The 24101-nt window shown below is 61.6% G+C and overlaps 2 protein-coding genes across 10 annotated transcripts; both read left to right on the top strand.

Moving 5' to 3' along the window:
- Positions 1 to 523: 523 nt before the first annotated feature.
- Positions 524 to 8050, top strand: NRBP2 (nuclear receptor binding protein 2). 3 transcript variants are annotated; one of them, XM_082434162.1, is made up of 18 exons: positions 524 to 985; positions 1458 to 1580; positions 1646 to 1747; positions 1845 to 1934; positions 2109 to 2149; positions 2244 to 2338; positions 2482 to 2505; positions 2579 to 2662; positions 2733 to 2788; positions 2884 to 2979; positions 4049 to 4181; positions 4298 to 4400; positions 4509 to 4559; positions 4642 to 4777; positions 5721 to 5774; positions 5863 to 5926; positions 6020 to 6075; positions 6166 to 8050. In XM_082434162.1, exons 1-18 carry the CDS (start codon positions 857 to 859, stop codon positions 6232 to 6234), a joined length of 1506 nt encoding a protein of 501 aa, XP_082290288.1. In that variant the 5' UTR covers positions 524 to 856; the 3' UTR covers positions 6235 to 8050. The 3 variants fall into 3 exon arrangements, with proteins under 3 accessions (XP_082290288.1, XP_082290289.1, XP_082290290.1); XM_082434164.1 differs by lacking the exon at positions 524 to 985 and adding an exon at positions 992 to 1164; XM_082434163.1 differs by lacking the exon at positions 1845 to 1934.
- A 3510-nt stretch (positions 8051 to 11560) lies between these two features.
- PUF60 (poly(U) binding splicing factor 60) lies at positions 11561 to 23872 on the top strand. 7 transcript variants are annotated; one of them, XM_082434155.1, is made up of 12 exons: positions 11561 to 11715; positions 16143 to 16235; positions 18479 to 18574; positions 18690 to 18779; positions 19626 to 19676; positions 21713 to 21874; positions 21947 to 22039; positions 22188 to 22401; positions 22480 to 22670; positions 22800 to 22935; positions 23131 to 23366; positions 23446 to 23872. In XM_082434155.1, the coding sequence occupies exons 1-12, from the start codon at positions 11692 to 11694 to the stop codon at positions 23743 to 23745; spliced, it is 1686 nt and encodes a 561-aa protein (XP_082290281.1). In that variant the 5' UTR covers positions 11561 to 11691; the 3' UTR covers positions 23746 to 23872. The 7 variants fall into 7 exon arrangements, with proteins under 7 accessions (XP_082290281.1, XP_082290283.1, XP_082290285.1 ...); XM_082434156.1 differs by having other exon boundaries at positions 11573 to 11715; positions 16146 to 16235; XM_082434161.1 differs by lacking the exon at positions 11561 to 11715 and adding an exon at positions 12167 to 12182.
- Positions 23873 to 24101: the final 229 nt, after the last annotated feature.

Genomic DNA, 24101 nt, shown 5'->3' with positions numbered 1-24101 from the left:
CCTTAGGGGAGGGGGGACGTGCCGGGAGAGCTGGCCTCCCCGACGCCCATCCCTGGCCTTCCCCCAGACCCTCGCGGTGATCCCCGGGCCGAGCGGGCTGCGCCCGGCCCGCTCCACGCTGGGTTCACCCCAACGCGGGCGCCCGGGGACTGGGCCGGGTTTCAGGATGTGTGTGGCAGGAGTGTGGTGGGGAATCGGTGCAGGAAGTACCAGCGGCTCCCAGGGCTGGGCAGGGCCGGTCGGCGCAGGCCTCTGCGCGCCCGGGGAGGCCCCGACGGACCCGGCTCCGGGCCGCCACGCAAACCCCTGCGCCCGGGCCGCTCGCCTCAAGCTGGTGCCGGGGCAGCCGAGAGCAGCGAGTCCCGGGAGGAGCCTGGCTGGGACCAGGCAGCTTCGCCGGGTGGGGGCCTCGGGAGGGGCGGGGCCTCGGGGCGGGGCCCTAGGCGGGGGCGGGGCCTCTGACGGGGCGGGGTCCGCGAGGCGGGGCCTTCGTGGGTGTGGGCGGGGATCGTGGGCGGGGCCTCGGCCGGGGTGGGACTCCACGCGGTGGGCCCCTGGGCGGGGGACAGGTGGGGTCTCCGCCGGGCGTCGCAAAGTCTCTACCTTCTACGGGGAATCTCCGCTCGGGCTCCGGCCAGGGGAGGCGGCTCCGGCGGGGCAGGCGGGCTTCACCCCCCGGCTGGCCGCGCGCCCGCGCCTCCCAGTTCCCGGAGCCCGACTAGGGGCTCGAGGTGGTGGCGGCGGCGGCTCCGCTCCCAGCTGGGCGTCTGGGCGCGGGGCCAGGACGGGAGGGAGCGGCGGCGGCGGCGCTGGGCGGCGGATAGCGCGGAGGGCGGTGGCCTGGACCCGCCGAGCCATGGCGGCCCCGGAGCCGGTGCCGAGGCGGGGCCGGGAGCGGGAGCGGGAGCGGGAGGACGAGAGTGAGGACGAGAGCGACATCCTGGAAGAGAGCCCGTGCGGCCGCTGGCAGAAGCGGCGGGAGCAGGTGGGCACGGCGGGGAGGGGCGGGTCGCCACCCACCTCCGGCGGAGGGGCCCTTGAGACCACGCGGGGCCGTGCGGACTCTCGGAGAGCCAGAAAGCCGGAAACCTCTCCGAAGCGTCGCGCAGGCGGCCCCCTTCTTGATGGGCCCTTGCACTCCTTTAGCCTGGCGTCCACGCCCTGGTGAGGAACCCCCGATTCCCTAAGTCTCCTCCCGAGACCACCTCCCCATGCCTCTGGGACCAGCTGTTAGTCCTCTGGGGACCAGCCTCAAAAACACCCGGAGCATGCCCCAGATCCCCTCAGCCCAGCCCAGGATACCAAGCCTCTGCTCCTGGGTGCCCAGCTTCCCCCCAGAGCAGGCCAGCGCCTGCCTCACATGCTCGGGCTGCTGGAAAGGAGTTGAGCGGAGACCTAGCCCGCACCCTCTTCCTCTCCCCCACGCACCAGCTCACTCGTGCCCCCCCCCCCACCAGGTGAACCAGGGGAACATGCCCGGCGTCCAGAGCACCTTCCTGGCCATGGACACGGAGGAGGGGGTGGAGGTGGTGTGGAACGAGCTGCACTTCGCTGACAGGAAGGCCTTTTCGGCCCACGAGGTAAGACCTGCTGCCCCCCACCCCGCCCACCCCTCCCCAGCCTGGTGACCGCCCCCCCTTCCCAGGAGAAGATCCAGATCATGTTTGAGCAGCTGGTGCTGGTGGACCACCCCAACATTGTCAAGCTGCACAAGTACTGGCTGGACGCCTCGGAGGCCCGAGCACGGGTGAGCCCTGGGCACACCACGGGGAGGGGGCCGCCAGTGGGTGGGGCGGCTGTGGGCACCCACCGTTGGTGGAGCCCGTGAGCCTGCCGCCTCGCAGGTCATCTTCATCACAGAGTACGTGTCATCGGGCAGCCTCAAGCAGTTCCTCAAAAAGACCAAGAAGAACCACAAGGCCATGAATGCCAGGGTACAGGGAGTGGGCTGGGTCAGCATCAGGGACAGGGTGGGGTCGGGGTGCACTGGGGACAGAGGTGGTGAGGGGGTGCTGGGCGGCCCTGGGCACAGGAGCGGGGCTGGGCCGGGGCACCTCGGGCCCAGCTGCCTTTCCTGCGCTCATCCCACGGAGTCCGTCCGCCGCCAGGCCTGGAAGCGCTGGTGCACGCAGATCCTGTCCGCGCTCAGGTGAGGGCCTGGGCTTGCCCGAGCACCTGCCCTCGGCGCCCCCACCTCCCTGGCACCCCTGACCCAGCTCCGCCTGCTCTCTCCTCCTCCCCAGCTTTCTGCATGCCTGCAGTCCCCCCATCATCCACGGGAACCTGACCAGCGACACCATCTTCATACAGCACAACGGCCTCATCAAGATCGGCTCTGGTGCTGGTGGAGCGGGGCTGGGCAGGGGCGGGGGGTGGGGGGCGGGGGGCGGGGCTGGGGGACCTGTCTGGGCCGGGGATGGACGACGCCCAGTGCCCCATCACGCTGACGCCTGCTCTTTCTCCCCGCGGTGACCGGCTCAGTGTGGCACCGGATCTTCTCCAATGGTGAGTGGGGACCCTGGGGGGGACGGAGCGTGGGAGAGAGGTCCGGTCTGCTCATCCCGCGCTCTCGCCATAGCGCTCCCAGACGATCTTCGAAGCCCCATCCGTGCTGAGCGGGAGGAACCTCGGAACCTGCACTTCTTCCCGCCAGAGTACGGAGGTGAGTCTGGGAGGTCCCCCCTCACCCCCGGCATCCGCCTTACCTGCCCTGACCTGCTCTCCCCTTTCAGAGGTTGCCGATGGCACTGCCGTGGACATCTTCTCTTTTGGGATGTGTGCACTGGAGGTACTAACCCCGTGGTCTCTGGGCCCCTCCCAGCTAACTCCTCCCATCCCACCTGCACTGTCCCTTCCCCATGCCTGACCTTGCCCTGCCCCCAGATGGCTGTGCTGGAGATCCAGGCCAACGGGGACACCCGGGTCACAGAGGAGGCCATCGCTCGCGCCAGGCATTCTCTGAGTGACCCCAACATGCGGGTAAGCAGCTGGCCCTGCCCCAACCGGCTGGCTCTCAGTGTTCCAAGGAGGGCCGGTGCGGTGATTTGGGCAGGCCTGGAGGTGCAGCAGGTCAGGGCCAGGCCCGCTGCGCAAGCCTCCACCCCACCACCCCCGCAAGGAGGGCTTTACTGGGCGTGCATGTTGAGTTGCAGACGTGAAGGCTCTGAGGGCACATTCTCAGCACAGAGAGACCGGAGAGATACTTCCCGTGTGGGCACAATTTTTATGCCTATTTTATAGATAAAGAAACAGGTTTAGAGAGGCTTTAGAGCGAGTGGTGGAGCCGATGTTTGCATCCAGGTCTGCCCGATTCCACATCCCCGCCTGTAAGCCTTCAGGAGACCAGTTAGAAAGGACGCGGTCCTAGCCTGTGTTGGGGGCAAGGTGGGTGGGGAGCCGGCAAAGGGCATGCGGACAGACGGAAGCTGCAGCCACAATCTCTCTGGCCAGAGTCTGGTGACTGTCTGGCTTCAGCGCATGACCTCTGGGGATGGGGGAGGGAAGTGACGGGGCCTGGACAGGACTGACGAGGAGGTGGAGCCAGGATGGACCGGAGAGGCAGTGGAGGGCATGGATGTGGGGCAGGGCAGGGACACTTCAAGGTCATCTCCGGAATCGGGCCTGACCTGAGGCAACCAGAAGAGGGGCAGGCTGTAGGTAGGCGGGCTCTGGCTGGGCTGCACTGACCTCGAGGCCCGCGCTGATCTTTCAGCACTCTGCCCAGCCCCAGGGCTGCGAGGCGGGGGCTGGTGTCCTCCCCGAGCAGTGCAGCTTCACCTGTGAATTGGGGACGACAGTGCCAACCCGCCACGAGTTTTGTGAGGGGAGCTGGAAGTAGAGCACGGGCAGTTCTGGGCCCGGGGCAGACTCAACTGCCCTGTTTGAAGAATCAGGTCCTGGCTTGGCTGCTAACGGGCTGCCTCTACTCTGTGCACGTTGCTCCATGAAGGCTCCCACGGGGTTGGACCCTGCAGGGGCCCCTTCTCCTCACACAGTGGGGCCAGAGTGGAGGGGCTCCACCGACTGCAGCCCCCTCTCCACACCCCAGGAGTTCATCCTCTCCTGCCTGGCCCGGGACCCTGCCCGCCGGCCCTCCGCCCACAGCCTCCTCTTCCACCGTGTGCTGTTTGAGGTGCACTCGCTGAAGCTCCTGGCCGCTCACTGCTTCATCCAGCACCAGTGTGAGGGGCAGGCCGGCCTGGGGGTGGGCCAGGGCCTGGGGTCGGGATGCAGAAGGAGGCCCCGCAGGACCTCGTGCTTCAGGGCCCACTGCCCTGTGTGCTCCCACGGCCCGCAGACCTCATGCCTGAGAACATGGTGGAGGAGAAGACCAAGGCGACGGACCCGCACACGGTCCTGGCAGAGATCCCCCGGCCGCCCCGGCCCCCGTTGCAGTGGCGGTGAGCGGCCTGCAGCCCGGAAGCCTCCCCTCTCCTCCCGGCCACGCCCCCCCAGCCCTGCCCCCCCGCAGGACCGCCGCCCTCATGTTCTCTTCACACCCATACTAGGTACTCAGAGGTCTCCTGCTTGGAGCTTGACAAGTTCCTGGAGGATGTCAGGTGAGGGCTGGAGTGAGGCTGGGGAGTGGGCAGCTGTCAGGCCTGAGCCCTCAGCTGCCACCACCCCGCACTGTGTCCCTAGAAATGGGATCTACCCACTGATGAACTTCGCTGCTGCTCGGCCCCTGGGGTTGCCCCGTGTGCTGGCCCCACCCCCCGAGGAAGCCCCAAAGGCCAAGACCCCGACGCCAGAACCCTTTGACTCAGAGACCAGAAGGGTAAGCCTCTGGCCTCCGCAGGCCTGCCCGCTGCCCAGACGGCTGCCCTTATCAGGGGTTTCAAGTCCCCCAGCCCGGCTCTCCTCCAGGCTGCCAGGAGAGACCAGGTCCTGGCTGACCCCCTTTGTGGGGCTTGGGGGGCAGTCGTACAAGCTGGGATACCCCCTTTCCCAGAGGCTCCACAGGGGAAGACCCCTGCAGGCCCCTGTCCCATACACGCTGCCTCTCGGATCCCACCTCCTTGGCTTGATGATTTGCTGACATCTGTGACCTGGTGTTTCCGCCAAGGCCCCCAGGCCCTGTATTTCCCCCGTCCCCTCCTCCTGCTAGGCTCCCCACTGGCCAGGGGCCTCCCCGGCCACCCTCTCCCTTTCCTTGTCCACACCCACTGGGCTCCAGAGCCTCCGGCTTTGGCCTTGGGTGTGTCTCCATGGTTACCTCCCTGATCTGGGCCCCCTCTGTTCCCCACTTGGATGCTGCACCAGCCCCCAGCCTGGCCGCCTTCCCCGGCTTCCCAACCAGAATTTATGTTCTAATAGCCACAGCTGGGGGTCCTCAGCGCACGCCCCCAACCCCCCCCTGCCCAGCACGCTGAGGCCTGGTTTTGCTGGCATCCTGTGCTTCTGCTGTCATATCCCTGCACACCTCGCTCCTCCCCCAACCCCTTCCCACAGCTCTCTCTTTGTTCAGGTGTTCTCTTCACCTGTGAAAACTCCTATTCATCCTTCAGTACCCAGCTTCAATGTCTACTCTGGAAGTTTCCTTCAACTCGCCAGGCTCCTAGCAGTGAGATGTGCTTCCTAGGCTCCCCTTGGAGACCGTCCTCATTTCCGGTCTTTACGACCCCTTTGTGTCTGGGCCCCTTCGACACAGCATCTGCTTTTGCTGCCCAGTTGCTGAGTTCCAGCCTTCGTGGGTGACCTTGGCCTCCCCCTTCCCCCAGGTGATCCAAATGCAGTGTAACCTGGAGAGAAGCGAGGACCAGGCGCGCTGGCATGTGAGGGGGGGCGCCGCCCACAGAGGCGCGGGGGCGCGGGAGGGGCGGGGCCGACTCCCGAGCCCACCTCGCCCTCCCGCCTCCCCAGCTCACTCTGCTCCTGGTGCTGGAGGACAGGCTGCACCGGCAGCTCACCTACGACCTGCTCCCAAGTAGGCCGCCGGGCGGGACCCTGGGCGGGCGCGCGGCGGGCACGAGCGGGCGGCGCTGCGGCCTCACGCCCGGTTCCCACGCCCCTGCCGCAGCCGACAGTGCCCAGGACCTGGCCGCCGAGCTGGTGCACTACGGCTTTGTCCACGAGGTGAGGTGCGCAGCCGGGTACGGCCAGCCTGGGAGGGCCGCAGGGTGGGCCGCGCCCCACCATGCCCCATGCCTCCCTCCCGCCCTGCAGGACGATCGGCCGAAGCTGGCCGCCTTCCTGGACAGCACCTTCCTCAAGTACCGTGGAGCTCAGCCGTGACCCTGATCCCGCCTCAGCGCTCCAGCTCCCCAGCCCCCCGGAACCAGACCTGGTGGCTCCCGTGGGGAAGCTCGGCATTGGCCCCGGCGTCTGGGTGGGGGACCAGGGGCCCCCTCGGCCTGTGTGCCTGCTAGTGAGGACCCTCCCCCTTCCACAGCTCCCAGCAACCCTGCGGTGGGGCTGAGGGTGGTGGGGCCAGGCCCGTCAGGGGCGAGGGAGCCAGGGCGGGGCTGGGGGGCTGGTTAGGCCCCGCATGTCCTCAGGGTCAGGATCCCCCCCCATCGGCCAGCTTCCACAACTCAGCATCCCTCCTGTACCCTTCATTTCCACCCCCGACGCCGTCTGGTCATGAGGGGCTGCCCTGCAGGGAAACGCGGCACAGTGCTGGGGGGCTGAGGGGCGGGGGTCGGCCCTGGACAGATGTGTGCCCAGGGAAGCGCTCCATTCCAAGTTGCTACCGCAGAGCCACACGAGGAACCGGAATCGCCGCCTTAAACCCATGGTAAACCACCTGCAGGTGTCAGGCGTGGTGCTGGGCACTGGGCAGGGCCACGGCCCTGCAGCTCCATGTGGCTCTCGCACCCCGCCCCCCGGCCAGTGCAGACCCTCCAAAGGGCTATTTTCTGTCCTTGTTCCCTGGCCTCGAGTGGTCAGGGTCAGGCACCCTCCCTGCTCCTCCCAAGCTCACCACCCCTCCTGCTACCTCTCTTACCTCCTCCTGTGGCAGCTGCCTTCCTGGGTCCTAAGGCTACCAGCCCTGGCTCCCTGTCTCCTCCACCCCTACCCCCCATAACCCTAGCCTCCGTTCACTTGGACCACCTCCCTTCATTTTCAAATGTAGTTGATCACTCTTAAAGATTTTAAAATGCATGTATAAATTTAGCACATTCAGGTTTCTAAGCATCTCAAATGTCAAACAAGAAAAGCTCACCACTGTGTTAGTTCTCTGTTGCTGCTGTCAGGGTTTACCACAAACTCAGTGGCTTAAACCAGCACACTTAGATAGTTCTGTAGCTCAGAAGTCTGGCACAGATCCCACCAGACTAAAATCAAGGTGTTAACAAGACTGCGTGTCTTTCTGGAGGTTCTAGGGCAGAATCCATTTCCTGCTTCTTCAGGTTGTTGGCCTGCAGGTGTCAGGCGCGGCGCTGGGCACAGGGCACGGATTCATTTCCTCGCAGTGATGGGGCCGAGGTCCCCACTTCCTTGCCTGCTGTAAACTGAAGGCCACTCTCAGCTTCTAGAGGCAGCCACCTCCATTGGCTCACGGCCCCGTCCTCTGTCTTCAAAGTCAGAAACTTCGGGGGGAGTCTGTCTCATGAACTGTGTGTCTGGTTTTCTGCAGCCGGGAAAGCTTCGTGTGACTAGGTTGGGTCCACCCGGATAATCCAGGATGATCTCCCCATCTCAAGGTCCTTCATCCTAATCACATGTGCAAAATACCTTTCACCAAGTAAAGTAATATTCACAGGTTCTGGGGGTTGGGACACGGACATCTTTGCAAGGGGCAGGGGGCGGGTGTCATTATCCCACCTACCACATCACCCTAGCCAAAACCCTAAACCAAAACACCTTACCAAGATGTATCAAATGAAATAAATGCACCAATACAGTGAATCTCAAGTTATCTTAAACATTCCAATACTCTTTACAAAATTATTCAAGTTCTCACACCTTTCAATTTAAAATTACAATCTAAAATAACTTACACATCTAGTTGGAAACGCTGATGCTGTCTGATTCTGCGTCATCTTAAACAGTTTGAGTGTCCAATGCATAACAGATTGTACCAGTGATTAAACTGAACTCAAAAGGATCAATACTATCATTGCTTCATTTAATGCCTATATTGAGGTTTTCATTTTAACTTTTATCTTTTCAAAGTTATATACACATTATTTTAAAAGTGGAATTTTTTTAGGCCAATAATAAATAATAAATACTGTCTCTAACCCTGACCCTTTCCAAATTCAACTCTCTTAGCTGTTTCTTCAGGCATTTAAAATGCATGTTTCACAAAATCGAACGCATGGTTTTACTGTCTTTTTATTGGTTTTTGACATCACATGTCACCTGCTGGTGTCCTCTGGAGGGAAGGGGACCACTGGCCTCAATCCCCTGACCCAGCATCATCCCCGTGTGATGGGTAGTATTACCACTTCATTCCCACAGGTCTCAGCAGAGAACAAGGTGTCCTAGGATTATATTTGCTTTCTTGCACAACTTTTTGTTTCCCCTGGAGTTAATCATTGCCTTTTGGGGGGCTTAGTTTTCTACGTGTCTCATTCATTCCTCCCTAGATTCTCCCGCAGAAGCGTGCACCTACTCTCAGTCTTGAGATTTGTTGCAGAGCTGGCTGCTGTGTCATCTTTTCCTGGAGCCCCCAGCCTGCCCACTCTCTGCCCCAGGCTACTTGTTCTTGGGTTTGTGACCCAGCTGTCAGCATGGGCTACGCCTTCACCAGCACCTCCCTCCTCTGGTCTCTGGAACCCATGCTTTCTTCTTCCTTCATTCACCCTCTGTTTGAGGAGGAACGTCCTGAGCGAGGATGCATGGAGAGTCACGGAGTCGTTCCTGTTTGCCCTCACTATTCTCACATCTGCTTGTTCGTGCAGCTAGGGACAGTGTTGGGCTGGTGGAAGATTACTTCTTGCCAGGACTTTGAGGGTATCCTGTCATTTTCTTCCAGTCCCAAGAACTCCCATGCCTTTCTGAGTTCTGACCCTTTGTGATTTCTTCTCTCTCTCTCTCAGGATCTTCTCTTTACCCAAGTGCTTTGGAAATTCTCAACGATGTGTCCTGATGTAGACCTCTTTCTTTTATTTTGTTATTTTTAATTGAAGTTAGTTGATTTACAATGTTGTGTTAATTACTGCTGTACAGCAATTTCCATTATGGTTTATCATAGTATATTGAATATAGTTCTCTGTGCTATACAGTAGGACCTTGTTGTTTTGTTTTTTAAATATTCATTTATTTATTTGGTTGCGCCAGGTGTTAGCTGCAGCTTGAGGGCTCCTTACTTGTGGCATGCGAACTCTTAGTTGCAGCATGCATGCAGGCTCTAGCTCCCTGACCAGGGATCGAACCCGGGCCCCCTGCATTGGGAGTGCAGAGCCTTACCCACTGTGCCACCAGGGAAGTCCCTGGACCTTGTTGTTTATGACCTCTTTCATCTATTGTCCAGAGATCCCAACCCTTCAGTTCTAGGAAATTTTCTTTGCTTTTCTGGTGATTTCTCCCCTCTCCTTTTCTGGAATGCTTACTTAGATGTTGGACTTATTTTTTGACAGGTGCAATATGTGCTGGTTAAGAGCATAGGCTCTGGAGCCATTCTGCTGCTTCCTGCTGTGTGACAGTGGTCTGTGACACCACTTTCTCACCTGTAAAGAAGGGGATAATAATGGTCCCCACTTCATGGGGTGGTTGTGAGATCGCACAAGTTAACTGTGAAAAGTAACGAGAACAGTGCCCAGCACGCAAGCACTCTGAACGCAGCAATGCCAGATTTTCACAGGGGAAGCTGCCACCAGGGGGTGGTGCTTTTGCCCCCCACAATGGTGGTGGCAAGTCCCAGCCCATCCACCCCTTTATCCACCCCCTCTGTTATGGAGGCCTCTAAGGCGCCCAGCCAGCTCTAGCACTGGGGAGCGCTGACAAGTGTGACAGTGACTCCATTGTCTGCTTTCTAGCTATATGGTTTTGTTGTTGTCATACATTCTGGAAAATTACAGCTTTATCTTTCAACCTTTCTGTTTAACTGTTCGTTTTCCTCTCATGCTTTTCATTTATAAGTGCTCTTTCTCGTTTGCTGAATGTTCTTTCTTTATGGCCTCTTGTTCATGTTTTCGGATGCAACAGCCTCTCTAATCTCCCTGAGGATACGGTTTTAGCTTTGCTTTTTTCCTCCTTCTTCTGCTCGCTTTATTGGCTGTGTTCCTTCTGAGTCCCTTTTCCTTTTGCTTTTTTGTTTTTTCCTCTCCCTCAGCTGTCTGGTGATCCTGGGTTGCCCAGTTGCATTTAATCTTAGTGGCTGGGGCTTATTGCCTGGTGAGCTTTGAGATCAAGGATCGAGCCAGGCCATTCTCCTGGCCACCTCCCAACTGCCAGGCTTTTCTTCTGTGTTGGGAGCTACTGCAGAGATGAGCTCTTCTCTCTGAGGATTGTGGGTGCCACGTGCTTGGGGCCGGACTCGGAGCCAGGGGTGGAGGTGGCAGAAAGGCGGGAATCTCACGTATTCCCCCACTTTCAGAACAGGACCCTGCCCCCGACGGCCAACCCAACGGAGAGCACCTCTGCTGGAGCTCACCTCCCAGCCACAGCCGGTAGGGGCTGAGCCCTGGAGTCTCTCTTCCTTTTCACAGTTGCACTTGCGTGAACGATCTCCTGGACCCCGACCTCCAAGATGTGAAAGCAGCTGCCGCTGTCCACCTTTCTTTAGCTCCACAACATTCCACCCCTTTGTCTTCATGGGTTGCTTCCTTTATAAAATCCTTTTCCTATCATTTTAGAGGGAAGGGAAATGAGGCAAATATTGTTGGGTTTAACCAGGGTGTCTGTATTTCATGTCAAACTCTCCCAGGATGGAGAAGAGACCTGCCTAGTTGGGGAAGACACCTTGCTGCCTCAGGCAGGCTGAAGTTGCTAAGCTGACAACCTCAGGGCCTGAGCCTCACTGAGTGAGGGTCTTGGGACCGGGTGGGCATGCAGCAAGCGTCCAGGGTAGTTCAGCACCAGGGATGGACACCAGGAGCCTTTAAGAAACAGTTCAGAACTAAGGGGACTCTGAGTGCATACCCTTCCCACGGGATTGGTTCAGAAGCCTGTCTCTTGGGTTGCAGTTCTACCGACTGTATGTCAGTGACTCTACGACGCCACCAGCGCAAAAGATGCACTGTTTCATGGATCAGTAGGAAAGAGAAAATGCGGCCATTAGGTGACAGCACACCATGCATTGGTAGGCGCATTCAGAGATGTTATGACGCAAAGATGCATCTCGAAATCTGAGTCCGAAATACAGCGATTCTTTGTCACTGCTTTCAACCGCAGCCCTGGAGAGGATCGGGCCGTCTGTGCCCTGCCTCGGGTTTTCCTGCAAAGCAGGCAGAAAACCGACCAGAGGCCGGAGGGCGGCAAAGGACGAAGCGAGCTGTGGACTGGGACACACAGAGGCCGGCGGAAGGCGGGGCTGGCGGCGAGCGGAGGCCGGGCGGCAGCGCGCGCGCCCCCAACACGCCCCCGGCCCCGCCCCTTCTGTCCGCCCCTCCCGGAGCGTTAACTGTTTCTCCCCTCACCGGAAGCGCACTCCTTTTTCCTTCCACGTCGCCGGGGGAAAGGGTCTTAATCGCGAGAGTTCCGTCCTCTTGAGAGTTCCTCCGCCGGCACCCAGATCGCGCGAGACCGCGGAAGGAGCCGAAGCGTGCGGCGCGCGCGCGCGGCGGCCGCGACGGGCGCAAGATGGCGACGGCGACCATAGCTCTAGTAAGTGAGCACCCCGTGACCGCGGGCCGCCGCTCAGATGGCGAGAGCGGGTTGTCGGCCCGGCCAGGGCGCCGAGGGTCCCCCGGGGATGTGGCGGTCGCTACGGGGCCCCGCGCGAGCTCCCGCGTCCTTTGGTCGCGCGAGGCGGGGGCGGGGCGGGCGCGAGGCGGGGGCCGGCCTGCGGCCGCAGCTTCCGGCCCGCAGATTGCAGCTTCCGGCGGCCGGCGCGGTAGGGCCTGGCGCGGTGGGGGCCCGGGGCGCAGCTGGGGGCCGTGCCGCGCGCCGAGCCGGGTCCCTTCGCGGTGAGGCCGGTCGGGCCCCGGCGGCGGTCATCCTTTTCTGTCGATGGGGTGCGCCTGTGTCCCCGACTTGAAGGCGGGGCTCCTGGGAACCGTGGCGTTTCTTCTCCCGCTAGTGTGAAAGGGGCCGCTGGGCGTGCGGGGGCCTGTAGGAAGCGATCGGGCCCGGTGAGGAGGGAGGCCTTGGCTTCTTGCGTACACAGCTGTGAATTTGCTCTCCGCTGATGCTCAGCGGGGAAGAGGTTTCCAGCCAACAGGGACTCCGTCTTGCTATCCCCACTCAGGAAGGGAAGACGGGGTCTCTCATTGCATGTTTCCTGAGCAATCACATTGTCCCAAGGGCTGTGCGAGGACTTGGGGGAACAGTGGGGAACCAGAGGCAGTCTTGCCCTTTTCCGGGGTCTGGTGGGCACTGGAGACCAGTACCCACCCAGGGTGCCTGAAGTGCTAGGGGGGTGCGGGCACCTAGACGAAGGAACTCCTCCTGCCCTGCTTAGTGCTCGCCTCCGTCAGCCACGTGGAGCAGTTAGCATAGATGGACAACCCCTCCTCACACAGCATTTCCGTGGTGAAGTCTCCCTTCACTCTTCTTCCTCCCAGGCGTGTGCGACTGACTCCCCTCCGGGACCCTTCACACTGCGCATCCCTTTCTTTACCTGCCACTCTCCCCCGACCTGTACTCAGACTGATGTGGTGAGGTCTGTCTAAGAAGGCAGCTTTTGCAGGTAGATGGAGGCTGGACTGATAGGGGAGATGTCTGAGGGTCAGGGGGTGTACTTAGACTGCCTTGGCCATGCTCTCAGCTGGGGGCTGATGCCCAGAGAGGGGACCGAACCTGTCGCACTGGGGAAGAAACTGACCCCTAGTGAGAGAGAGGCCCCAGGCTATGAAGGGGGCCCAGTGTGTGATTCTCAGGCCTAGCTAGCTTCACTGTCCTCTTTCTGCCATGTCCTGCTTCCTGTTGAAGCCATGAGAGCAACTACTTTTGTGAGAGGGACGTTAGAGAGAAAAGAGGTGAAGGTGGAGGCTTGGAGGCCACCAAAACTCCTGGGAAGGTGTAGGAGCAGGAGAGGCCAGTGAGAGTCATGTCCCCAAGCGTCCACAGACCTGCGTCAACACCATGCCCCAGCCTTGCTCAGGGGGACTCAGCTCTGCTGTGGCACAGGGCCAGACACAGGTGGTGTCATAGTAGAGGTGGGTGGGGGCACTGAGTCTAAACCCTGTAAGCTGAGGTTTTCGATAAGGGTCTTCACGGGCCGTCTGACTCCTTTCGAGAGGTTAATATATGTATGTTAATAGGTGTATGTAAACCGTAAAGGCCCAGGCTTACCTCATCAGCTTGTGGGAGTGAAGTCCAGCTTGTGGTCCAATACCTTCCTCTTCCTACCTTTTGAATGGATAGGTTTCTAGAAGGGTTACCTGTTTCCCTGCTGTCCTTTTGGGGCATATTGAGAGCTTGGTCTCTGTCTTCTGGTCCATGCATGCTGAGCAGTGCTGGTTTGCTGTCCTAAGCTGTGGCTTCAGCTCTTGTGGGAGGTGGAGTGGAGTGGCACAGTGATTTCGTGGGGAAGGACCCAGGAAGATACAGCAGTGCCTCTTCTGACTTGGGAGTGCCTTCCACCTGGTGGCTGCAGAAACGGGCCATAGCCCCTTCCTCTGACACTCGGACTCACTCCCACTTGGGACCAGCATCCTTGGGTTCCATCTGGCAGGAGCGCTGGGACCCTCTCCCCTCCCCGGGGCACAGTTGCGTTTTTTCTCCTTCTGTGGGTCCCAGCCTGCATGTCAGTTCACAGAGAGGCCTTTTCCCTGGATGCTATGGCCCAGTGTGCCTCATGGCCCCTCTCTTCCCGCCCTGTGCTTGGTGTTCTTCTTAGCACTTGTTAACTGCAGAAATAATCTCACGTAGGTGCTGGTTGGCATGTCTCTTGTCTTGTTTTGCTGCATCTGCAGTGCCCTGCACAGAGCCTGGCCATGCAGTGGACAGCATGGCACCATGTGAAGGGGACTGAGCGGAAGGCAGGCAGTGTCCTGCAGTGGCCCTGCTGTGGTGACTTGGCTCTGGATGTTGTAATAATACTAATGGTCATTGAAACCTGTGGATTGCTTGCCATGTGCAGATGGATTGCCTTAAGTACTTTATATGGAACCACTCACTGAATCTTCCTGCCAGCCCCAGGAGACAGGCCTGAAGAGCCTGAAGCCTGGAGATGTTAAGTAATTATGTAACTTTTTTTTTTCTAGTGGAAATAATCCTTTTGCCCTGGGCTGTTGATCACTGGCAGTGCTGGGGTTTGGGTCCCAGAATCATGGGGCAGCACTGCACCCCACCCCACCATACACACACACCTGCCAGAGGGGGATTTGCACCCCTCAAGGCACTGCTGCCTGGTGGGGGCGGGGTGGGGGGCTTTGTGAGCGCAGGGCGTGCTGCATTCATTGCCAGAGGATGACAGCATGGGACTGGCTGTAATGATAAATGACAGTTTCCTTTAAGCTCTCTTAGCATCGGCTTAGAACAGAACCCTAGGCTCCGTGGGACTGGAAACTTTGTTTCTGCCATGAATGGGGTAGGATGTGCTTCCTAGAGTTCCTGGTGAACTGACTTTTCCTGAGAAGTCTCTTCTGAGCTGTGCTCTGATCTCAGCCCTGTCCTGGTTCCTGTGCTGGCTATTACAGTGATTTGGGGGAGTGGTTTGTAAGTGTGCCCTCACGTCGACGCTGCTCACAGGGGTCTAAAGGTTGGCTTGTATCCCCAGACCTAAGTGGTCTCTTGCTGTGGGTCTTAAGAGGCAGCCTCTGCTCTGGGTGTGTTCTGGGGGCTGCCAGGGAACTTGGGGCAAAGCCAGACTCTAACCCTGTCCCCAGGTGCCATGTACCCACTGGGTGGGGCCTGTGTCAGCAGGTCCCCCCTTTCCTTTGTCTCTCTCTGGGGCACAGTTTCTAAGCAGCAGTGGTGCCGAGTTCAGAGGGTTTCCAGGGAGGCAGCAGGGCTGGGTCGGCCACAGCTTCTGTGCCCACTGGCCACGTCTCTAGTGCAGTCAGGTTTGGGCTGCTGTCTCTCCTTTGAGGCTGGAACTCCTGAGACATGCTCTGGCCAGGTCGGCCCAGCCTTTGGCTTTGTTTGTGCACGGACCCTCGAGGGTGGGCATGGCTGTCGCCTGTGTTCAAGATATCTGTGGGTCTCGTCCTTGATCTGGGAGCGGGTTCCTGCTGTGTGGCATCTGAGAAGGTGGGGAAGTCTCAGGGCCCTTCCACTAAGACCCTCACCCCTGTGACGTTGCCCACCTTCTGCCCTTGGCCTGCCACCCTTCTAAGCCTGGTCGGGAGCTTCTCCTTCCATTGGGCTGGCTCTGCACGGCAGTGCTTCTCGGCCCCTCTAGGCGTGGCCAAGCTCTCATCTGCCCCGAGTTAGACAGCCGTGGACAGTTTGCTGGGGGAGGGAGGCTTACACTTACACATGCAGACCCCCTGCCCGGCCCTGCCACTCAGAGGGCAGCCCTCCTCAGAGCTGTCTTCAGGAGGGGCCTGGGACCTGCCCCAGGGGCTTGGCCAGAGACTGTTGAAGGCATTGGGGCTGATGCTGAGCTGTGGGCTGGCCCAGGCATGTGTACAGGGTGCTAAAGAGGTGCCTCTGTTTGCCTCAGGAGGGAGACGGCCATCTGTGCTCCTTGTCGTCTTGTCCTGCGCGGCCTGGCCCAGCCTGCCAGTAGGAAAGGAAGTGATCTTTAGGACCTCAGCTGTGTGGCCAGAGGGCAGCTCTCGACCCACTCCTGCCTTTTGTTGGCCTGGGGCAGGAGCACAGCTCAGCTCTCTGCCGTGTCTCTTTCTGGGGACTCGTTGCCAGCTCGGGGCTGCCCCAGATTCTGCTCTGGTTTCTGCCAGGCCAGCACCTTGTGCTGGGCTCTGGGCAGCTGCAGGTGTGCTGGAGGAGTGGGCAGGGTGAGGTGCAGTGAGGCAGTGTCAGGGGTGTTCAGGGGTCATGTCACAGCTGGCTCCTTCCTGGGCCCCTGCCAGCCTCCCTTCCTGGTCCGTGCGGAGCTCAGCTCTTAACCAGGAAAGACGAGAGAGGGCCTGGGTGGCTGGGTCTTGTGAATGTCCGTCACATCGTCTCCTTCCTGCCTGCAGCAGGTCAATGGCCAGCAAGGAGGGGGGTCCGAGCCGGCGGCGGCGGCGGCGGCGGCAGTGGTGGCAGCGGGAGACAAATGGAAACCTTCACAGGTACTGACCTTAAGCATCCTCGCCCTCAGGCCCGCCTGCCCGCCCGCCCGCCCGCCTGCCTGCCTGCCTTCTCGTCCCTGGGCCCAGAGAGACCTGGCAGGGGGTGGGGCGGGAGGAGCCCGAGGGACTCTTCTCTGCCTTCTGGGCAGAGATGCCTGTCCTGCCCTCTCGCCACCCAGCCTCCAGCCTGGCTCTAGCCTCCTCCTCCCTGCCTCTACTTGGCGTCCTCCCTGCTTCTGTGGTGGGTTGAAGCCTCATGTGTCGTCAGACACCAGGCAGATGGTGGCTGTGGTCAGGTGGGGTGTGAACCTCAGCCGGTGGGAGCCCTTCGCCGTCGGGGTCATACAGAAGGGCAAACGTGTTGTTCCAGAACGTGCAGAGTATTCTTAAGAGCCAGAGATACAGAGTTTCACTTCAGATCTCTGATTTAAGTAAAACGTGAAAGCAGAACCACGTGTAAGTCAAAGTACAAGTCTGGGGGCCTCGGGCAGGGCTTCAGGGTAGGCGTGGGAGATCTGGCCAGTTCTGGTCGCCGAGCTGGTGGGAGTGTGGGAGGGGGAGCCGGGTAAGAAGTTTCTTCACGCTTCTCCACGGCAGCGCCTGCGTCCAGAGGGTTGGGGGGCTGTTCGGCTGGGCCCCCAGCACGCTCGGGGGAGGGCCATGGCACGCAGCCTGGACCCTAGGAAGTTACGGGGACTGAAGCTGGTGGGCCCCTCTAGCCAGCCCTCCCCGACCCTGGCTGGCTGTCTAGCCAGCCATTGGTTGGTAGGAGAAGGGCTTTTTGTTTATCAAGACAAAGAGGAGATTGAAAAGTTTCTAAGGGGCTGAAAGGGGGTAGCATTGGTTACCATGGTGACAGCCTGCTCTGGAGTCATAGCCCCAGGCTCTCGGTCCTCTCTCCCACTATGGAGAACTGGGCTTGGAGCCAGCGGGAAGGAGGACAGCCTCGCGGGGGCCAGACTCGGTCGCCAGGGGAGGGGCTTCCAGGGCTTCCTGCCCTTTGACCCTGTGCTGGAAACCCCGCATTCCAGCTGGTCAGGATGGTGGTTCTTGGGGTTTGGGTCATCCAGCCCCTTCCTGCCCCCTTTGTACCTCTGTCCTTGCTCGTCACTCCTGTGCTGGCGACCTGCCTCTCTTCTCTGCTGTCCCTCCCGAGGCTTCATGCTGGGGGCTGCAGAATACCCCCTCTGGAGCGGTTGCTGGCCACCCAGCAACTGGTGGATAGGCAGGTGTGTTCTAACTCCCGACACACATGCTCTTCTGGGTCTGGTGGCCGTGCTTCTCTTCCAGCTTACACAACTGTTTTCTTCCCCCTGCAAACAGCTTAGAAATGAGTTTTGATAGAGGGCATGTAAACAATCGTAGTAGCATCCACTGTGGTCTGCAGCAGGCTGGGACACCGCCACCGCCACCAAAGCGTCTCCTCGTCCCTGTGCTCGCCTAGGGTGCTGGTGGGTGTCCGCTTCTGTCCCCCTGTGGCTGGCCTGCTTCTGGCTTCTCTTGCCAGGGTGCTATGCACAGCCCAGGGAGGAGTTTGGTGGAGGCGGGTTGGAGCCCTCCTCGGGGCTGCGGTGGCCTGGGAGAACAACTCCGGGCTCTCCGGGCAGTGTGCACAGCGTGCAGGGATGGGTTACCGCCTGGAGCTGTGCTGGGAGGGAGCCCTTGCCCATACTTGCTCTTTGAGTGGCCCCTGGATCTCGTCCCGAGCAGGGAGGCCGAGTCTGTGGCCGTGGCTGGGGCCATGAGAAAGTGTGGGTGCCAGGCAGTCTGGGAGCGAGGAGTCCCAGGACCTCCAGAGAGCCCTGGTCCCTCCCCTTGTCTTAGAGGACAGCTGAGGCCGGCTCTCTTGTGCAGCATGGGACGGGGGTTCTGGGGTCAGGCTTGCCATGAGGGCTGGGCCCTTCTTACTACTTGCTACCTGTCTCGGTGACTCCTGCACGCCTGGGTCCTGCAGCTGCTCTGGGTTGGCCAAGGGCCCCCAAGGTGTCTGTCTGCCTCGGTGTGTGTCCTCCCGGTGGGTCCTGGAGGAGACCGGCCTGGGACAGGCATAGGGATATCAGGTGGGCAGACCCACGTCCAGGCCAGGCGGGAGACAGTCTGTGTGAGGACCTGTCTGCCCCTGGGAGCGGGCTGAGCTGCAGGCCACGTGCGGTTGTCGGAGCAGAAGGTGGGGTGGGCTCCTGGGGCCGTGTGAGGGAGGTCTTGAACTCGTTCTTAATGATTTCCCTGCTCCCCATCACCAGGGGACAGACTCCATCAAGATGGAGAACGGGCAGAGCACAGCCGCAAAGCTGGGACTGCCTCCCCTGACGCCTGAGCAGCAAGAGGCCCTCCAGAAGGTGAGCGTGTGCGTCCTTCCCCGGGGCGCTGCGGCAGGGGAAGCCGCTGGGCGGGGGAAGGCCCGTCTCCCCGCGGGCCGGGCGCCCCCGTGCTCCTCAGCACCTTCTCCCGCAGGCCAAGAAGTACGCCATGGAGCAGAGCATCAAGAGCGTGCTGGTGAAGCAGACCATCGCCCACCAGCAGCAGCAGCTCACCAACCTGCAGGTGAGCTGCCCCCCCTCCGCCGCCGCCTCTGCCTTCTCTTCCTCCTCTCGTGCCTGCGGCTGTCCCCGCAGGGTGGCGTGCTGCTCGGTTTCTCAAGGACTCCTTGGGACACCCAGGTTCCTCCCTGAGGCACGAGTGGCCCAGCCTGACCCACCTGTTGAGAGCCCAAGGCCCCCCCCCCGAACCCTCCTCTGCGCCCCACCGCCCTTCCCGAATCGGCTCCTCTTCTTGGACTTCAGACTGTGGCCCTGAGCCCGTGTGCCCCCAGGCGGCGTGGCTGGTGTTGCAGCCCCTAGGAATGTTCCTCCCGCCCCCATGGCCTCGGATGAGAGCAGTCAGGGCCCCCTGCAGGGAGTTCAGTCCTCGGCTTGGGGCCCAGGACTGAGAGGACAGGCTGGGGACGCCTCCACGGGGCCCTGCTCTAGGCCTGCGGCCAGAGGCTACCTCGGCTCTGGGGAAGAGGACAGGGTGAGGCTGACAGGTGCCTGGGCCTCGAGCCCCCCCCGCCCCCTCAGATGTTCACGCTGCCAGGAGACGCCCTGGCTCTTCACTGTGCGCCATCCGTTCCTCCCCTCCCCCCCCCCCTCCTCCTCCTCCTCCTCCTCCTTCTCCTCCTCCCCCCCTTCCTTCTGCCCCGCCAGCCAGGCTGCGGGGCGGGGCACCTGGGGCTCTGAGGCCCCCCTGGGCAGGTGCCGGCGGCTGGCCGCTTGGCCGGCAGTGTGGGAAGGCAGGCGGGCCTCCTGGCAGGGCGGGGACTCCGGGCCTTGCCGCTGTCTGCGTGAGGTGTGACGAGAGCGGAGACTGCTCGGCTCCAACAGACTGAACTCTGTCTTTACTGTCTTTCAGATGGCAGCAGTGACAATGGGCTTTGGAGATCCTCTCTCACCTTTGCAATCGGTCAATAGACATGCTCACTTCTTCCGGGGCTCATGTCCTTAGTCAGGGCTAGAGGGGGGCAGTGCGGCCTGCGTGCTGGGGACCTTGCTCCCCGTAGCCGGCCCTGCCCGCCAGCTCGGGACGAGCGCAACAGAGCGCCAGGCGTGGCGGGGCCAGTGGTGTGGGGGGCACCCACCCCGGGACCGCCCCTGGGGAGGCCTACATCTGCTCTGAGGGCCCGCCTTAAAACTAACCGGCCAGGTAACTGCGGAGGGCAGCCGGCCAGGAGGGTAGCTGCCCACGCCAGGCCCGCCTGTACCCATGCCGCCTGCACGCACGGGGTGCACCGCCGGGCCTCCAGCTCCGCCGGTCTCCAGGCTGCTCGGGCTCCTGGCTTGGGGTCAGGCCCCCGAGGAGAGAAGGCTCTTAACTCATGGCCCCATCAAACCCTGGAGGGAGGACGGATGGATGGGGTGGGGGGCTGGGGGGACCCAAGCGAATGAGAGAGGGAAGGACAAGGACCGGGCCTCGGGCCTGGCTGTCAGCAGGGGGCGGAGGCCACGCGGCCGGGTAGCAGGCAGAGGCGGTGGCCGTGGCCCTGGCTGCTATCAGCAGGAGTCTGGGAAGGAGAAGCCCCTCCATTGCCCAGAGGCAGGCTGAGGAGGAGGCCAGGCCCCTCTGGGGAGTCTGAGGGGGAAACGCGGCCTTCTCTGGGGGTCATCCCTGGGCGTGCCGCTCTCGCAGGGGAGACGCAGTCCTGAGCTCGGGGGCCAGACAGTCTCTGTGTCCTCTCTAGGAAGCGTCTGTCTGTGGGGACAGGTCAGGGAGAGGGCTCTTGGCACACCTGCTGTTGGGGAGCCCGCACTGAAGAGGAGACGTGCTCCTATCTTGGAGAACTTTGACCTGAGGGGCAGCTGGTTTCATGTCTGGGGCGCCTGGTGCGAGAGGGGACATAATTCTACTTTTTTGGGGGGGGGGGGTCCTTGGTCTCAGCAGGGAGCCTGAGGCCTGTTTGTTGAGAGCATAGTTTGAGGAGGGGAGTCCCATTTGGGGGGGGAATTCTAGTCTGGGGGAGATGTGGACCTCATTTGTAGGCCCCTTTCTGAGGGACGGGGGGTCTGGCCTGTTCTAGGCCAGTTGATGTATCTAAAAGAAGCTGGCCTCTGCTTATGGGGAACCTCGTGAAGGTGTGGGGCTCCCCTGTTGAGGGGCTAGAGCCAGGGCCCCGTCTCCTTTGCCTGCCCTGGGCCTGTGGTCTCCTCCCTGGGCCCAGCTCCTCCCAGTGGCCCATGGCGTGTGGCGCTAGGACCCTTCCTACCAGGCATGTCATATGTGAGGTGGCAGGGGGGGAGCTGTCTCCTTGCGGGAATGGGGAGGTCCCCCGGCACAACTGCCAGGCTCGCCCCAGCGTGGAGACGGTGTGTCTGCCCAAGCAGAGCCCAGGGGCTTCTCCTTTCGGCGGCTCTGCCACCTCTTGCTGTTCCCGGGGAGTAGCAGCCCTTTTTTGTGAGGGTTCAGGCCCTGGGGCCCTGCGCGAGCGGCTGCTGGTCGTCTTCTCTCCGGGGAGCCCCGTCTGGGCTCCTCACCTCCTCCCCGGGGGCTCTTCTGGGCGGTAGCTGCCCTGTCTTCTGTCCCCTCTCTCGCCTCCACACCAGTGGGTCCCTGCAGCCTGGCGGCTCCCCCTTCCCCCTCTGTCGGAGTGCACGGCCAGGACCCTGGGAGGACCTCTCAGCCCACCCGGGTGCCCGGCCCCAGACTGGAGGGCTTGCGGCCCTGCCTTGCGACCACCTGTCAGCTTCGCTGTCAGTCTGCCCGGGACCTGGGTGGGCCGGGGTGCGTCCGTTTCCTGCCTCCAGGCCTGCCTTTCCTTCCTGGGGGTGGGGTCCTGCTGACCCCCACCACCCTGACTGCAGGGGCTGAGCCTGCACCACGCTGCCGTGTGGGGAGCCCTCCCCAAGCGGAGCCGGGTGGGTGGACCAGGAGGGGAATGGGCTGCCTAGCCTCCCACCACCCCCTCACAAGCCAGTGGCTCTCTCTCCCCTTGTGTCCTGCTCCAGATGGCAGCTCAGCGACAGCGGGCACTGGCCATCATGTGCCGCGTCTACGTGGGCTCCATCTACTACGAGCTGGGGGAGGACACCATTCGCCAGGCCTTTGCCCCCTTCGGGCCCATCAAGAGCATTGACATGTCCTGGGACTCCGTCACCATGAAGCACAAGGTGAGGTTCCATCTGCCCTGCCTTGCCCCACCCCCGGGCTCTCCAGGCCTAACAGCGTGTTCCTGCGTCCAGGGCTTTGCATTTGTGGAGTACGAGGTCCCAGAGGCCGCCCAGCTGGCCTTGGAGCAGATGAACTCTGTGATGCTGGGAGGCAGGAACATCAAGGTGAGGCCGGGGGTGGACCCTGGGGTCAGCGTGTGGCACGGGTGTGCTCTGTGCTCAGTCCCCCTGAGATGCAGAGCAGCCCCTCCAGGAGCCTGCAGCGACCCGGCCTAGGCTGACTGGGCACTCTTCATCCCTGCCTCTCCCCCAGGTGGGCAGACCCAGCAACATAGGGCAGGCCCAGCCTATCATAGACCAGCTGGCCGAGGAGGCGCGAGCCTTCAACCGCATCTACGTGGCTTCTGTGCACCAGGACCTCTCGGATGACGACATCAAGAGTGTGTTTGAGGCCTTCGGCAAGATCAAATCTTGCACACTGGCTCGGGACCCCACGACTGGCAAGCACAAGGGCTATGGCTTCATTGGTGAGCTTGGGGAGGCGGGGTGGTGGTGAAGCCCACCCGACACCGTGGCTGGCCCTCACTGCCGCTCCTGCTCTGCAGAATATGAGAAGGCCCAGTCGTCCCAGGATGCCGTGTCTTCCATGAACCTTTTTGACCTGGGTGGCCAGTACTTGCGGGTGGGCAAGGCTGTCACACCCCCTATGCCCCTGCTTACACCTGCCACACCTGGAGGCCTCCCGCCTGCTGCTGCTGTGGCCGCAGCTGCAGCCACAGCCAAGATTACGGCTCAGGTAAGGGCTGGTGGAATTGTGTGGGTTTGGTGGTGGGCACCAGGCCCCCCTGATCCTGTGCGGACTGGCTCTTTGGTCTTGAGTGGAGGCAGCCAGACCGGGGACTAAGCACAGTGGCCTTGGTTGCAGGAAGCAGTGGCTGGAGCAGCGGTACTGGGTACTCTAGCCACACCTGGACTGGTGTCCCCTGCCCTGACTCTGGCCCAGCCCCTGGGGGCGCTACCCCAGGCTGTCATGGCCGCCCAGGCCCCGGGAGTTATCACAGGTGAGCCTGGGTGGGTCGAGGTTTCCCTCCTTCCCCTGCCCCCTCCTCTGGGCTTGATGCCTTCAGCTGCCCTTAATGAGCTTCCTTAGTCCCCTGTGCCCCGGGCAGTTCAGCCATGCTCAGCGGTGCTGTGCTCCTTCCTGGGAATGGTGGAGGTGGGGGGAGTGACTGCTGGACCTGGTGGGTTTGCTGCAGGTGTGACCCCGGCCCGGCCTCCCATTCCGGTCACCATCCCCTCTGTGGGAGTGGTGAACCCCATCCTGGCCAGCCCTCCGACACTCGGTCTCCTGGAGCCCAAGAAAGAGAAGGAGGAGGAGGAGCTGTTTCCCGAGTCGGAGCGGCCAGAGATGCTGAGCGAGCAGGAGCACATGAGCATCTCTGGCAGCAGCGCCCGCCACATGGTGATGCAGAAGCTGCTCCGCAAACAGGAGGTGGGCAGCCGGGACCGGCGGGGCGGGGCGGGGCGGGGCGGGCCAGCCAGCCACAGCTCTCAGCTGTCCCCCCCCACAGTCCACAGTGATGGTTCTGCGCAACATGGTGGACCCCAAGGACATCGATGACGACCTGGAGGGGGAGGTGACCGAGGAGTGTGGCAAGTTTGGTGCTGTCAACCGTGTCATCATCTACCAGGAGAAGCAGGGCGAGGAGGAGGATGCGGAGATCATTGTCAAGATTTTTGTGGAGTTTTCCGTAGCCTCAGAGACTCACAAGGCCATCCAGGCCCTCAATGGGCGCTGGTTTGCTGGCCGCAAGGTGGTGGCTGAAGTGTATGACCAGGAGCGTTTTGATAACAGTGACCTCTCCGCGTGACCTTAGACCCACTCCCTGGACTTGCACTTTCTCCTTGTTTCCTCTGGGTTTTATAGAGTGATTCGGTGGTATCTTGGGCCCAGCCGCCCAGCCTGTGGATAAAGGTGCAGATGCTGCTGGCCCTGAACGTTCCCGTCTGACAGTGGTCTTGTGCTTATTGGCTCCCGTTGGGGCGCGGGCGCGGGCGCGGCTCAGGGCAAGCACCTGGGCCGTGCGGAGGCACTGGGCCTTGACGGCCGAGACCTGAGTGTCGGGAGGAGGGCATTCGCCGGGGTCAGCAGGGGCTGCTTGGTTACTTGGTGCCCGCATGGGGCCGCGGAGGAACGTGGGGGTGGCTTTCCTGCTCTGTGGGGCTT

This window comes from Balaenoptera physalus (assembly GCF_965194825.1).
Source record: "Balaenoptera physalus genome assembly, chromosome: 17".
Lineage (NCBI taxonomy): Eukaryota > Metazoa > Chordata > Mammalia > Artiodactyla > Balaenopteridae > Balaenoptera > Balaenoptera physalus.
Note: the sequence above shows the minus strand (reverse complement) of the source record. Positions and strands in the feature narration are given on the sequence as shown.

Coding starts and splice junctions, on each gene's coding strand:
- NRBP2 (XM_082434162.1), top strand. CDS start 857: ATGGCGGCCCCGGAGCCGGTGCCGAGGCGGGGCCGGGAGCGGGAGCGG. Junction 4,778..5,720: donor TTGACTCAGAGACCAGAAGG/GTAAGCCTCTGG, acceptor CCCTTCCCCCAG/GTGATCCAAATGCAGTGTAA. Junction 5,775..5,862: donor AGGACCAGGCGCGCTGGCAT/GTGAGGGGGGGC, acceptor CCGCCTCCCCAG/CTCACTCTGCTCCTGGTGCT.
- PUF60 (XM_082434155.1), top strand. CDS start 11,692: ATGGCGACGGCGACCATAGCTCTA. Junction 22,671..22,799: donor CAGCCAAGATTACGGCTCAG/GTAAGGGCTGGT, acceptor CCTTGGTTGCAG/GAAGCAGTGGCTGGAGCAGC. Junction 22,936..23,130: donor GGCCCCGGGAGTTATCACAG/GTGAGCCTGGGT, acceptor GGTTTGCTGCAG/GTGTGACCCCGGCCCGGCCT.